This window comes from Panulirus ornatus, chromosome 8, assembly GCF_036320965.1.
Source record: "Panulirus ornatus isolate Po-2019 chromosome 8, ASM3632096v1, whole genome shotgun sequence".
NCBI lineage: Eukaryota > Metazoa > Arthropoda > Malacostraca > Decapoda > Palinuridae > Panulirus > Panulirus ornatus.
Window position 1 is genome coordinate 21,370,094 of NC_092231.1, and position 13,341 is coordinate 21,383,434.

The following is a 13,341-nucleotide window of genomic DNA, read 5'->3' on the forward strand; positions in this document are numbered from 1 at the left end:
CCCAAAGGAAACAGCATTGCCACCCTGAGTCAGCAAAGAAGCACCAGGAAAACATGCAAAACATCCTCATTCAGGCCCCACAGACCTTCCATGGTTCACCCCAGACGTTTCACATGCCCTAGCCTGACCAGGTACCCATTTTATTGACCAACACCTATGGGTGGATGAACAGCTGGGTTGACTATGGACAGACTTCCACAACCAGGATTCAAACCTATGCACTCGACCCTAGGCAGCCTGTGAATGCGTCACGGTCAGAAACGCTACCTGCTACACCATGCAAATCCATATATATCCAATTTCTTTCTTTCATACTTGTTCCTCATTCCCCACGGTAATGCCATAAACAGATGAAGACATGCTGCATTTGCTCACATCCAAACTCTAGCTGTCATGTACAATGCACCAAAACCACAGCCCCCAATCTAAAACTAGGCCCCACAGACCTTTCTGTGGTTTCTCCGAACCACTTCACATGCCCGGTCCAGTCCAATGACAGCACATCGGCCCATGTATACTACATCACTCCAGACATATTCAGGCCCTGACCACTAAAAATATTTTTCAATCCATCCTTCTATCTCCAATTTGGTCTACCCCTTCTCCCCCCCACTTCTGACACATATCTTCATTGTCAAGCTCTCATTCATTCTCTCCATATACCCAAACCATTTCAGCAAACCCTCTTGAGCTATCTTAACCACATTCTTATCAACACCACACCTCTGTCTTACACTTTTATTACTTACCTGATCAAACCATATAACATCATGTACTATCCTCAAACATTTCATTTACAACAACTCACCCTCCTCCACACATCCTTATTAGAGCCTATGACTTCCATTCACACAACTCTGTTGGGACTAATATACCTTCAAACATACCCATATAAGTGACCTCTTTCTAAACATTCCTCAATGCATCAGGAACCTTTGCAACCAAACATGCAACCATCATCAGGAGTCGACCCCTAATTTTTAGTAGAGAGATGGATAAAATATGGTGAAGTTTCATCTGTACCTCTGTGGGGAGAATGCAGGGCACCTCTGGAAATCTTCAGAACAAAAGTTGCATCTTGGGCACGAGGGTTATCAAGATATTTTAAATCAATGATTGTAATGCTGGAAAGCTATATACCATGTGTATATGTATATATCTGGTTTAGCTTACATGTATTGTCCGGTAATAGGGATCCATCAAGAGCTGTGCAAGTGAGGTTATCTGTGGTGTTCTGTCCCATCCATCAGAGCAGTGGACCAAAACTGGTCTGGCCTCACGCACTACTGCCTGTACAACTGTTACAGCAGCTTTTAGTAATCCTGATAGGTGCCCCAACCAACGAGAGTTCTCCAGTAGAGACAGCCAACTGAAAGAAAACAACATAGGGAGATGATTAAAATGGGGCTTTCCATAAGATTTTCATGTTTCCTTAAAACTTTCATCAAGAGGCAAGACTTAAATGTAAATAAGCCTGAAACTGGCATAAAAGAGTTTGAGGCTATGGAAAGAATTCTAAGCATATGCAGTCCCATCCCCCTTTTATTTTTACAAATGACGTCTTAAGTACTACTAGTCACGAGAAAAATAACAAATTGTAAATGTTGTATAATAAAACCAACAAGTTTTTCTGACTGGTATCCTATGGAATTTCTCTAACACTGCATTATATCCAACATAATTCATAGTAATAATGCATAGATACTCTCTAAATTCCTTCTGCACAATGAATAACCAGAATATACAAACTTGGGGATGTCAGGTGATGACGATGCTAGCTGGCGAAGAGCATGGTGGGATTTGCGAATAGTATGAATGTTGGCGAGGTTCATGAATTGAATCTCACACTGTGGATAATACTCTGGACACTCACATCCTCCACCACGGGCCCGGTTGGCCACTGCTGTAGCATATGATCGAGCATCTACGATTAATACTTTCTGAAAAAAAAAAAATATCCTGAGTACAGAATGGAAAAAGGTGAGAACAAAGGATGTAAGGGGAGTGGGGGAAGAATGGGATGTATTTAGGGAAGCAGTGATGGCGTGTGCAAAAAATGCTTGTGGCATGAGAAGCGTGGGAGGTGGGCAGATTAGAAAGGGTACTGAGTGGTGGGATGATGAAGTAAGATCATTAGTGAAGAGAAGAGAAGAGAGAGGCATTTGGATGGCTCTTCCAAGGAAATAATGCAAATGACAGGGAGATGTATAAAAGAATGAGGCAGGAGGTCAAGAGAAAGGTGCAAGAGGTGAAAAAGAGGGCAAATGAGAGTTGGGGTGAGAGAGTATCATTAAATTTTAGGGAGAATAAACAGATGTTTTGGAAGGAGGTAAATAAAGTGCATAAGACAAGGGAATAAAAGGGAATATCAGTGAAGGGGGCAAATGGTGAGGTGACAACAAGCAGTGGTGATGTGAGAAGGAGATGGAGTGAGTATTTTGAAGGTTCGTTGAATGTGTTTGATGATAGAGTGGCAGATATAGGGTGTTTTGGTTGAGGTGATGTGCAAAGTGAGAGGGTCAGAGAGAATGATTTGGTAAACGGAGAAGATGTAGGAAATGCTCTGCGGAAGATGAAAGCCGGCAAGGAATCAGGTTTGGATGGTATTGCAGTGGAATTAAAAAAGGAGGTGACTGTATTCTTGACTGAGTGGTAAGGTTATTCAATGTGCCCAAATTACAGAGGTATAAGTCTGTTGAGTATTCCTGGGAAATTATATGGGAGGGTATTGATTGAGAGGGTGAAGGCATGTACAGAGCATCAGATTGGGGAAGAGCAGTATGGTTTCAGAAGTGGTAGAGGATGTGTGGATCAGGTGTTTGTTTTGAGGAATGTATGTGAGAAATACTTAGAAAAGCAAATGGATTTGTATGCAGCATTTATGCATCTGCAGAAGGCATATGATAAAGTTGATAGAGATGCTCTGTGGAAGGTATTAAGAATATATGGTGTGGGAGGCAAGCTGTTAGAAGCAGTGAAAAGTTTTTATCGAGGTTGTAAGGCATGTGTACGAGTAGGAAAAGAGGAAAGTGATTGGTTCTCAGTGAATGTTGGTTTGCGGTGGGGGTGCGTGATGTCTCCATGGTTGTTTAATTTGTTTATGGATGGGGTTGTTAGGGAGGTGAATGCAAGAGTTTTGGAAAGAGGAGCAAGTATGCATTCTGTTGTGGATGAGAGAGCTTGGGATGTGAGTCAGTTGTTGTTCACTGATGATACAATGCTGCTGGCTGATTCGGATGAGAAACTGCAAAAGCTGGTGACTGAGTTTGGTAAAGTGTGTGAAAGAAGAAAGCTGAGAGTAAATGTGAATAAGAGCAAGGTTATTAGGTACAGTAGGGTTGAGGGACAAGTGAAATGGGAGGTAAGTTTGAATGGAGAAAATCTGGAGGAAGTGAAGTGTTTTAGATATCTGGGAGTGGATTTGGCAGTGGATGGAACCATGGAAGCGGGAGTGAATCATAGGGTGGGGGAGGGGGCAAAGGTTCTGGGAGCGTTGAGAACTGTGTGGAAGTCAAGAACGTTATCTTGAAAAGCAAAAATGGGTATGTTTGAAGGAACACTGGTTCCAACAATGTTATACGGTTGCGAGGTGTGCGCTATAGAAAGAGTTGTGCGGAGGAGGGTGGATGTGTTGGAAGTGAGATGTTTGAGGACAATATGTGGTGTGAGGTGGTTTGATCGAGTAAGTAATGAAAGGGTAAGCGAGATGTGTGGTAATAAAAAGAGTGTGATTGAGAGCAGAAGAGGGTGTGTTTAAATGGTTTGGTCACATGGAGAGAATGAGTGGGAAAAGATTAACAAAGAAGATAAATGTGTCAGAGGTGGAGGGAACGAGAAGTGGGAGACCAAATTGGAGGTGGAAAGATGGAGTGAAAAAGATTTTGAGTGATCGGGGCTGGAACATGCAGGAGGGTGAAAGGTGTGCAAGGAATAGAGTGAAATGGAATGCTGTGGTATACCGGGGTTGACGAGCTGTCAATAGATTGAACCAGGGCATGTGAAGCCTCTGGGGTAAACCATGGAAAGTTTTGTGGCGCCTGGATTTGGAAAGGGAGCTGTGGATTCGGTGCATTATACATGACAGCGAGAGACTGAGTGTGAACAAATGTGGCCTTTGTTGTCTTTTCCCAGCGCTACCTCGCACTCATGCAGGGGGTGGGGGTTGTCATTCCTGCCACAGCACCTCCACATATGAAATGACATCCACCTCCTACCCCGCGTGTGCGAGGTAGCACCAGGAAATGACAAGAAAGGCCACAATTGTTCACACTCAGTCTTTTGCTGTCATGTGGTATACCGGGTTGGACGTGCTGTCAATGGATTGAACCTGGGCATGTGAAGCATCTGTGGTAAACCATGGAATGTTTTGTGGGCCCTGGATGTGGAGAGGGAGCTGTGGTTTCGGTGCATTACACATGACAACTAGAGGATGAGTGTGAACGAATGTGGTCTTTGTTGTCTTTTCCTAGCGCTACCTCATGCGCACGTGGTGGGAGGGGGTGCCATTTCATGTGTGGCTGGGTGGCAGTGGGAATGGATGAAGGCAGCATGTATGAATATGTACATGTGTATATATGTATATGTCTGTGTATGCATATGTATGTATACACTGAAATGTATAGTTAGGTATATGAGTGTGTTTGGGCATTTATGTATATACATGTGTATGTGGGTGGGTTCGGCCATTCTTTCGTCTGCTTCCTTGTGCTACCTTGCTAATGCGGGAGACAGCGACAAGGTATATAAAATAAATAAACGAGTAGCACTACTCCTGAAGCAGGAGCTGTGGGAGTATGTGATACAGCGTAAGAAAATAAACTCTACATTGATATGGGTAAAACTGAAAGTGGATGGAGAGTGATGGGTGATTATTGGTGCCTATGCACCTGAGCATGTGAAGAAAGATCATAAGAGGCAAGTGTTTTGGAAGAAGCTGAGTGAGTGTGTTAGCATATAATTTCCCAGGAATACTCAACAAACTTATACCTCTGTAATTTGAGCATTCACTTTTATCCTCTTTGCCTTTGTACAATGGCACTATGCAAGCATTCCACCAGTCCTTAGGCACCTCACCATTAGTCATACATACATTAAATAACCTTACCAACCAGTCAAAAATACAGTCACCCCCTTTTTTAATAAAATCCACTGCAATACCATCCAAACCCACTGCCTTGCCGGCTTTCATCTTCCGCAAAGCTTTTACTACCTCTTCTCTGTTCACCAAATCATTCTCCCTAACCCTCTCACTTTGCACACCACCTCGACCAAAACACCCTATTTCACCTCTTGCACCTTTCTCTTGACCTCCTGCCTCTTTCTTTTATACATCTCCCACTCATTTCCATTATTTCCCTGCAAAAATTGTCTAAATGCCTCTCTCTTCTATTTCACTAACAATCTTACTTCATCCCACCACTCACTACCCTTTCTAATCTGCCCACCTACACACCACAAGCATCTTTTGTGCAAGCCATCAATGCTTCCTTAAATACATCCCATTCCTCCCTCACTCCCCTTATGTCCTCTGTTCTCTCCCTTTTCCATTCTGTACTTAGTCTCTCCTGGTACTTCCTCACACAAGTCTCCTTCCCAAGTTCACTTACTCTCACCACTCTCTTCACCCCAACAGTCTCTCTTCTTTTCTGAAAACCTCTACAAATCTTCACCTTTGCCTCCACAAGATAATGATCAGACATCCCTCCAGTTGCACCTCTCAGCACATTTACATCCAAAAGTCTCTCTTTCAAGCGCCTATCAATTAACACGTAATCCAATAATGCTCTCTGGCCATCTCTCCTACTTACTTACGTATACCTATGTATATCTCTCTTTTTAAACCAGGTATTCCCAGTCACCAGTCCTTTTTCAGCCCACAAATCTACAAGCTCTTCACCGTTTCCATTTACAACACTGAACACTCCATGTATACCAATTATTCCCTCAACTGCCACATTACTCACCTTTGCATTCAAATCACCTATCACTATAACCCGGTCTTGTGCATCAAAGCCACTAACACACTCATTCAGCTGCTCCCAAAACACTTGCCTCTCATGATCTTTCTTCTCATGCCCAGGTGCATATGCACCAACAATCACCCATCTCTCTCCATCAACTTTCAGTTTTACCCATATCAATCTAGAGTTTACTTTCTTACACTCTATCACATACTCCCACCACTCCTGTTTCAGGAGTAGTGCTACTCCTTCCCTTGCTCTTGTCCTCTCACCAACCCCTGACTTTACTCCCAAGACATTGCCAAACCACTCTTCCCCTTTACCCTTGAGCTTCGTTTCACTCAGAGCCAAAATATCCAGGTTCCTTTCCTCAAACATACTACCTATCTCTCCTTTTTTCTCATCTTGGTTACATCCACACATTTAGACACCCCAATCTGAGCCTTTGAGAATGATGAGCACTCCACGTGTGACTCCTTCTTCTGTTTCCCCCCTTTTAGAAAGTTAAAATACAAGGAGGGGAGGGTTTCTAGCCCCCTGCTCCTGTCCACTTTAGTCACCTTCTATGACACGTAGAACTCTTTTTAAGGGGCTCTTACAAGTATGAAGACATGGTAAAATTAGAAAGAAAAAAAACTCATTTTGAGTGAGAAGTAAAGAGATGCCCTTACCATCGGCAACTTTTAATTCAATTCAACCACAAGCAACAGAGTGCAGTACATTGATGTATAGACAAGCAACATTTTGACTTGCATCATTTTGAACTTGCGAAACTTTAGCTGTTAGGTTCAGTGTCTTTATTTGCTACATGCTGTGACTTGCAATTAATTTGGAAAAGAAAATCTTTTAATTAAAGTTATCACACTCATTTTCATAATGTCTAAGGAAAACACAAATTTTTATTACACTAACTAGCAAAATATGTTTAACTACATTCACTGCTACCATATTACTTACTATATCCAAAGCAAGTGTAGCCAATTCTGCATGTCTAAATGGTAAGTGAAAGATATTATGAGAACAGGGTATTTGGCTATCAATGTTGAGGTTAAATATGAGGTGCTTAGGATGTTTCATGGCTATAGAAGAGTCTATGAATCTCACTACCTTTTTTGTTACCTTTACATTTTTGGTATAATAAACAGTCTTTCTTTTAATATCAAACATGTTAATATTTGAAAGTAAGTACATATTCATTATGCATGTTTTAACAGTGCCACTGCAAACTACTAATCATTTTCATCCAATCTGCCAGTGATGAATTTGTTAAGTAACCAAACACCACAGTGCTCTAATGCAAGCTCACCATGGTTATCTATCTTTTATCTATTACTTCATATTTACAGGAAATTAAAGAGGAAAGAGGTTAAACACCTAACTATATCTAATGTGGATAAGACTAGCTTATTTTGGAAATGAATGTAAGACAGGACATTAATTAGCAAGGTAGGAAATCATTTGATGAGGGAGATTTTAATAACAGGCAAGCCCTTGTTGTTGATTCACTCAAAAAATTCTAGGGCTATGAAGGGCAATGTGACATCTGCATTATGTAGGACTTGGCAACAGTCGCTAAATCAAATTCTTCTGGGGGAGAAAAAAAACATATCACTCCACCACAACTTATTCCAGCAACATCTGAACATCTCATCACCACTTTTTTCCATAAGTATTCATTGCATTTTGTCTGCCTTACCTGTGTGATATGGAAAAAGTTCCTGAATTAGATAGCTCAGGGGGTGATGTAGACAAGCCTAATCCAACTCTCTACATCCAAGTAACCCTAAATCTATCCTATCTCTCCCAACAACAGGATGTTATTTCATCGCTAGCTTTCTCACTAAGTATCCAATAAATTTCATCTTCATTACCCATGAAATGACAACAGATGCCAAGTAAGATAATTAAGGAGGTGATGTACACAAGCTTACCTAATTACCTCTTATTCCCATTAACCCTGATATAACTACTGGCCCAATATCAAAATTTTTTAATGTATTTAATCAACACAATATTTTACAGTTAAATTTCTATGAGAAGCCAGGAGAGACAATAACAACATCACCTAATGACTTGGTAAATAGGGTAAAACTATGTTCCACAACCATCATTTTTGCATTGGTAAAGGCAGAGAATGGCCACATTTGCTCACATCCATTCTCTAGCTGTCTAGAGTAATCCAAAGAAACCATGACTCTCTACTCTTAGTGTACAATAGCATAAAGCACAACCTCCATATAAATAAATTACACACGTCATCTCTCACTAATATCTATCACAATCCTTGTTCACTTTTGTAATCAACCAAACTTATCAAAAACTTCTTCCTCTATTTACTGAATCGATAAAACATTTTGTCAAACAGCCTAAACATTTTCAAAATTTGAAATTGATTACCTTAATATCTGCTTGAGCTTTGGCCTCTGGTAAATCACAAAGAGATGGAATATCAGATGAAGGAGTTGTTGCTTCCTTCTCTCCACAATTTGGTGGCATTAACTGGCTAGTCGTTGTTCCACTGGCACCACTACAACTTGCAATAGGAGGGCTGTCATAAGCACAAGCTTCAGTTATTGCCTTCACTAAGTCTTCATCTTCACTAGACCGCCAACCCAGCCAACCAACTTCTGGCTGACTGCACCGTGCTATGACTGCACCATTAGCATGTCTGAAAGTGGAAAAAAGAAAATCACAAGATTTACATTACAGCTTGACGGGTTTTTATCCTTAAAACAGGAATAAAATCAAGGTAATTTACATTACATTACACCCTACCTAATTTCTAAATCACTTGACAAATAAAATGTACACATTTCACTCTCCTGCAAGTTCAGGCTTCAATTGCTCGAAATCTTTATCACACCATCCATCCACCTCCAATTTGGTTTCCCGCTTCTCCTTGTTCCCTCCATTTCTGATATATATATATATATATATATATATATATTTTTTTTTTTTTTTAATACTTTGTCGCTGTCTCCCGCGTTTGCGAGGTAGCGCAAGGAAACAGACGAAAGAAATGGCCCAACCCCCCCCCCATACACATGTACATACACACGTCCACACACGCAAATATACATACCTACACAGCTTTCCATGGTTTACCCCAGACGCTTCACATGCCTTGATTCAATCCACTGACAGCACGTCAACCCCTGTATACCACATCGCTCCAATTCACTCTATTCCTTGCCCTCCTTTCACCCTCCTGCATGTTCAGGCCCCGATCACACAAAATCTTTTTCACTCCATCTTTCCACCTCCAATTTGGTCTCCCTCTTCTCCTCGTTCCCTCCACCTCCGACACATATATCCTCTTGGTCAATCTTTCCTCACTCATTCTCTCCATGTGCCCAAACCATTTCAAAACACCCTCTTCTGCTCTCTCAACCACGCTCTTTTTATTTCCACACATCTCTCTTACCCTTACGTTACTTACTCGATCAAACCACCTCACACCACACATTGTCCTCAAACATCTCATTTCCAGCACATCCATCCTCCTGCGCACAACTCTATCCATAGCCCACGCCTCGCAACCATACAACATTCTTGGAACCACTATTCCTTCAAACATACCCATTTTTGCTTTCCGAGATAATGTTCTCGACTTCCACACATTTTTCAAGGCTCCCAAAATTTTCGCCCCCTTCCCCCACCCTATGATCCACTTCCGCTTCCATGGTTCCATCCGCTGACAGATCCACTCCCAGATATCTAAAACACTTCACTTCCTCCAGTTTTTCTCCATTCAAACTCACCTCCCAATTGACTTGACCCTCAACCCTACTGTACCTAATAACCTTGCTCTTATTCACATTTACTCTTAACTTTCTTCTTCCACACACTTTACCAAACTCAGTCACCAGCTTCTGCAGTTTCTCACATGAATCAGCCACCAGCGCTGTATCATCAGCGAACAACAACTGACTCACTTCCCAAGCTCTCTCATCCCCAACAGACTTCATACTTGCCCCTCTTTCCAAAACTCTTGCATTCACCTCCCTAACAACCCCATCCATGAACAAATTAAACAACCATGGAGACATCACACACCCCTGCCGCAAACCTACATTCACTGAGAACCAATCACTTTCCTCTCTTCCTACACGTACACATGCCTTACATCCTCGATAAAAACTTTTCACTGCTTCTAACAACTTGCCTCCCACACCATATATTCTTAATACCTTCCACAGACCATCTCTATCAACTCTATCATATGCCTTCTCCAGATCCATAAATGCTACATACAAATCCATTGGCTTTTCTAAGTATTTCTCACATACATTCTTCAAAGCAAACACCTGATCCACACATCCTCTACCACTTCTGAAACCGCACTGCTCTTCCCCAATCTGATGCTCTGTACATGCCTTCACCCTCTCAATCAATACCCTCCCATATAATTTACCAGGAATACTCAACAAACTTATACCTCTGTAATTTGAGCACTCACTCTTATCCCCTTTGCCTTTGTACAATGGCACTATGCACGCATTCCGCCAATCCTCAGGCACCTCACCATGAGTCATACATACATTAAATAACCTTACCAACCAGTCAACAATACAGTCACCCCCTTTTTTAATAAATTCCACTGCAATACCATCCAAACCTGCTGCCTTGCCGGCTTTCATCTTCCGCAAAGCTTTTACTACCTCTTCTCTGTTTACCAAATCATTTTCCCTAACCCTCTCACTTTGCACACCACCTCGACCAAAACACCCTATATCTGCCACTCTGTCATCAGACACATTCAACAAACCTTCAAAGTACTCATTCCATCTCCTTCTCACATCACCACTACTTGTTATCACCTCCCCATTTACGCCCTTCACTGAAGTTCCCATTTGCTCCCTTGTCTTACGCACCCTATTTACCTCCTTCCAGAACATCTTTTTATTCTCCCTAAAATTTACTGATAGTCTCTCACCCCAACTCTCATTTGCCCTTTTTTTCACCTCTTGCACCTTTCTCTTGACCTCCTGTCTCTTTCTTTTATACTTCTCCCACTCAATTGCATTTTTTCCCTGCAAAAATCGTCCAAATGCCTCTCTCTTCTCTTTCACTAATACTCTTACTTCTTCATCCCACCACTCACTACCCTTTCTAAACAGCCCACCTCCCACTCTTCTCATGCCACAAGCATCTTTTGCGCAATCCATCACTGATTCCCTAAATACATCCCATTCCTCCCCCACTCCCCTTACTTCCATTGTTCTCACCTTTTTCCATTCTGTACACAGTCTCTCCTGGTACTTCCCCACACAGGTCTCCTTCCCAAGCTCACTTACTCTCACCACCTTCTTCACCCCAACATTCACTCCTCTTTTCTGAAAACCCATACTAATCTTCACCTTAGCCTCCACAAGATAATGATCAGACATCCCTCCAGTTGCACCTCTCAGCACATTAACATCCAAAAGTCTCTCTTTCGCACGCCTGTCAATTAACACGTAATCCAATAACGCTCTCTGGCCATCTCTCCTACTTACATAAGTATACTTATGTATATCTCGCTTTTTAAACCAGGTATTCCCAATCATCAGTCCTTTTTCAGCACATAAATCTACAAGCTCTTCACCATTTCCATTTACAACACTGAACACCCCATGCATACCAATTATTCCCTCAACTGCCACATTACTCACCTTTGCATTCAAATCACCCATCACTATAACCCGGTCTCGTGCATCAAAACCGCTAACACACTCATTCAGCTGCTCCCAAAACACTTGCCTCTCATGATCTTTCTTCTCATGCCCAGGTGCATATGCACCAATAATCACCCACCTCTCTCCATCAACTTTCAATTTTACCCATATTAATCGAGAATTTACTTTCTTACATTCTATCACATATATATAGCACATATATATATATACATATATATATATATACATATCCTCTTTGTCAACCTTTCCTCATTCATTCTCTCCACAAGTCCACAAGATTTCAACACAACCTCTTCAGCTCACTCAACCACAATCTTTCCTACCCTTTCATTACTTCCACATTCAAACCATCTCACACCAAATATTCTCCTCAAACATTTCATTTCCAACCTCCTCTGCAAAAACCCTTTCAACAGCCCATCCTCATAAACACATACTCTTGTTGGAAGTGAAAAAGATTTTGAGTGATCTGAGCCCCAACACACAGGAGGGTTAGAGGCATGCAAGGAATACGGTGAACTGGAACAATGTGGTATACTGAGGTTGATGTGCTATCAATGGACTGAACCAGGGCATGTGAAATGTCTGGGGTAAACCATGGAAAGGTCTGTGGAGCCTGGATGTGGATAAAGAGCTGTGGTTTTGGTGCACTGCACATGCAAGCCAGAGACAGTGTGAACGAAAGTGGCCTTTGTTGTCTTTTCCTGATGCTACCTTCTGCGCACGTGAGGGGAGGGGGTGCCATTTCATGTGTGGCAACAGGAATGGATGAAGGCAGCATGTATGAAGATTTTTTTTTTTTTCATACTATTTGCCATTTCCCGCATTAGCGAGGTAGCGTTAAGAACAGAGGACTGGGCCTTTGAGGGAATATCCTCACCTGGCCCCCTTCTATGTTCCTTCTTTTGGAAAATTAAAAAAAAAATGAGTGGGGAGGATTTCCAGCCCCCCGCTCCCTTCCCTTTTAGTCGCCTTCTACGACACGCAGGGAATACGTGGGAAGTATTCTTTCTCCCCTATCCCCAGGGATAATGTATATATATATTATTTATTATTTATTTTATTTCGCTTTGTCGGTCTCCCGCGTTTGCGAGGTAGCGCAAGGAAACAGACGAAAGAAATGGCCCAACCCACCCCCATACACATGTATATACACACACGTCCACACACGCAAATATACATACCTATACATCTCAATGTACACATATATATACACACACAGACACATACATATATACCCATGCACACAATTCACACTGTCTGCCTTTATTCATTCCCATCGCCACCTCACCACACATGGAATACCATCCCCCTCCCCCCTCATGTGTGCGGGGTAGCGCTAGGAAAAGACAACAAAGGCCTCATTCGTTCACGCTCAGTCTCTAGCTGTCATGCAATAATGCCCGAAACCACAGCTCCCTTTCCACATCCAGGCCCCACACAGCTCTCCATGGTTTACCCCAGACGCTTCACATGCCCTGATTCAATCCACTGACAGCACGTCAACCCCGGTATACCAAATCGATCCAATTCACTCTATTCCTTGCCCGCCTTTCACCCTCCTGCATGTTCAGGCCCCGATCACTCAAAATCTTTTTCACTCCATCTTTCCACCTCCAATTTGGTCTCCCACTTCTCCTCGTTCCCTCCACCTCCGACACATATATCCTCTTGGTCAATCTTTCCTCACTCATTCTCTCCAT

At 42.2% G+C, this 13,341-nt stretch overlaps 1 protein-coding gene across 5 annotated transcripts in view; it reads right to left on the bottom strand.

Moving 5' to 3' along the window:
* LOC139749868 (phosphatidylinositol-3,5-bisphosphate 3-phosphatase MTMR3) overlaps positions 1–13,341 on the bottom strand; it is a 357,317-nt gene that overhangs the window by 158,281 nt on the left and 185,695 nt on the right. For all 5 annotated transcript variants that reach the window (XM_071664222.1, XM_071664224.1, XM_071664220.1 and 2 more), the window contains exons 6-8: positions 8,358–8,628; positions 1,750–1,940; positions 1,174–1,369 (exon numbers count right to left, since the gene is read on the bottom strand). In XM_071664222.1, the coding sequence (XP_071520323.1) occupies positions 1,174–1,369; positions 1,750–1,940; positions 8,358–8,628 (658 nt within the window). The remainder of the gene's footprint in view (positions 1–1,173; positions 1,370–1,749; positions 1,941–8,357; positions 8,629–13,341) is intronic.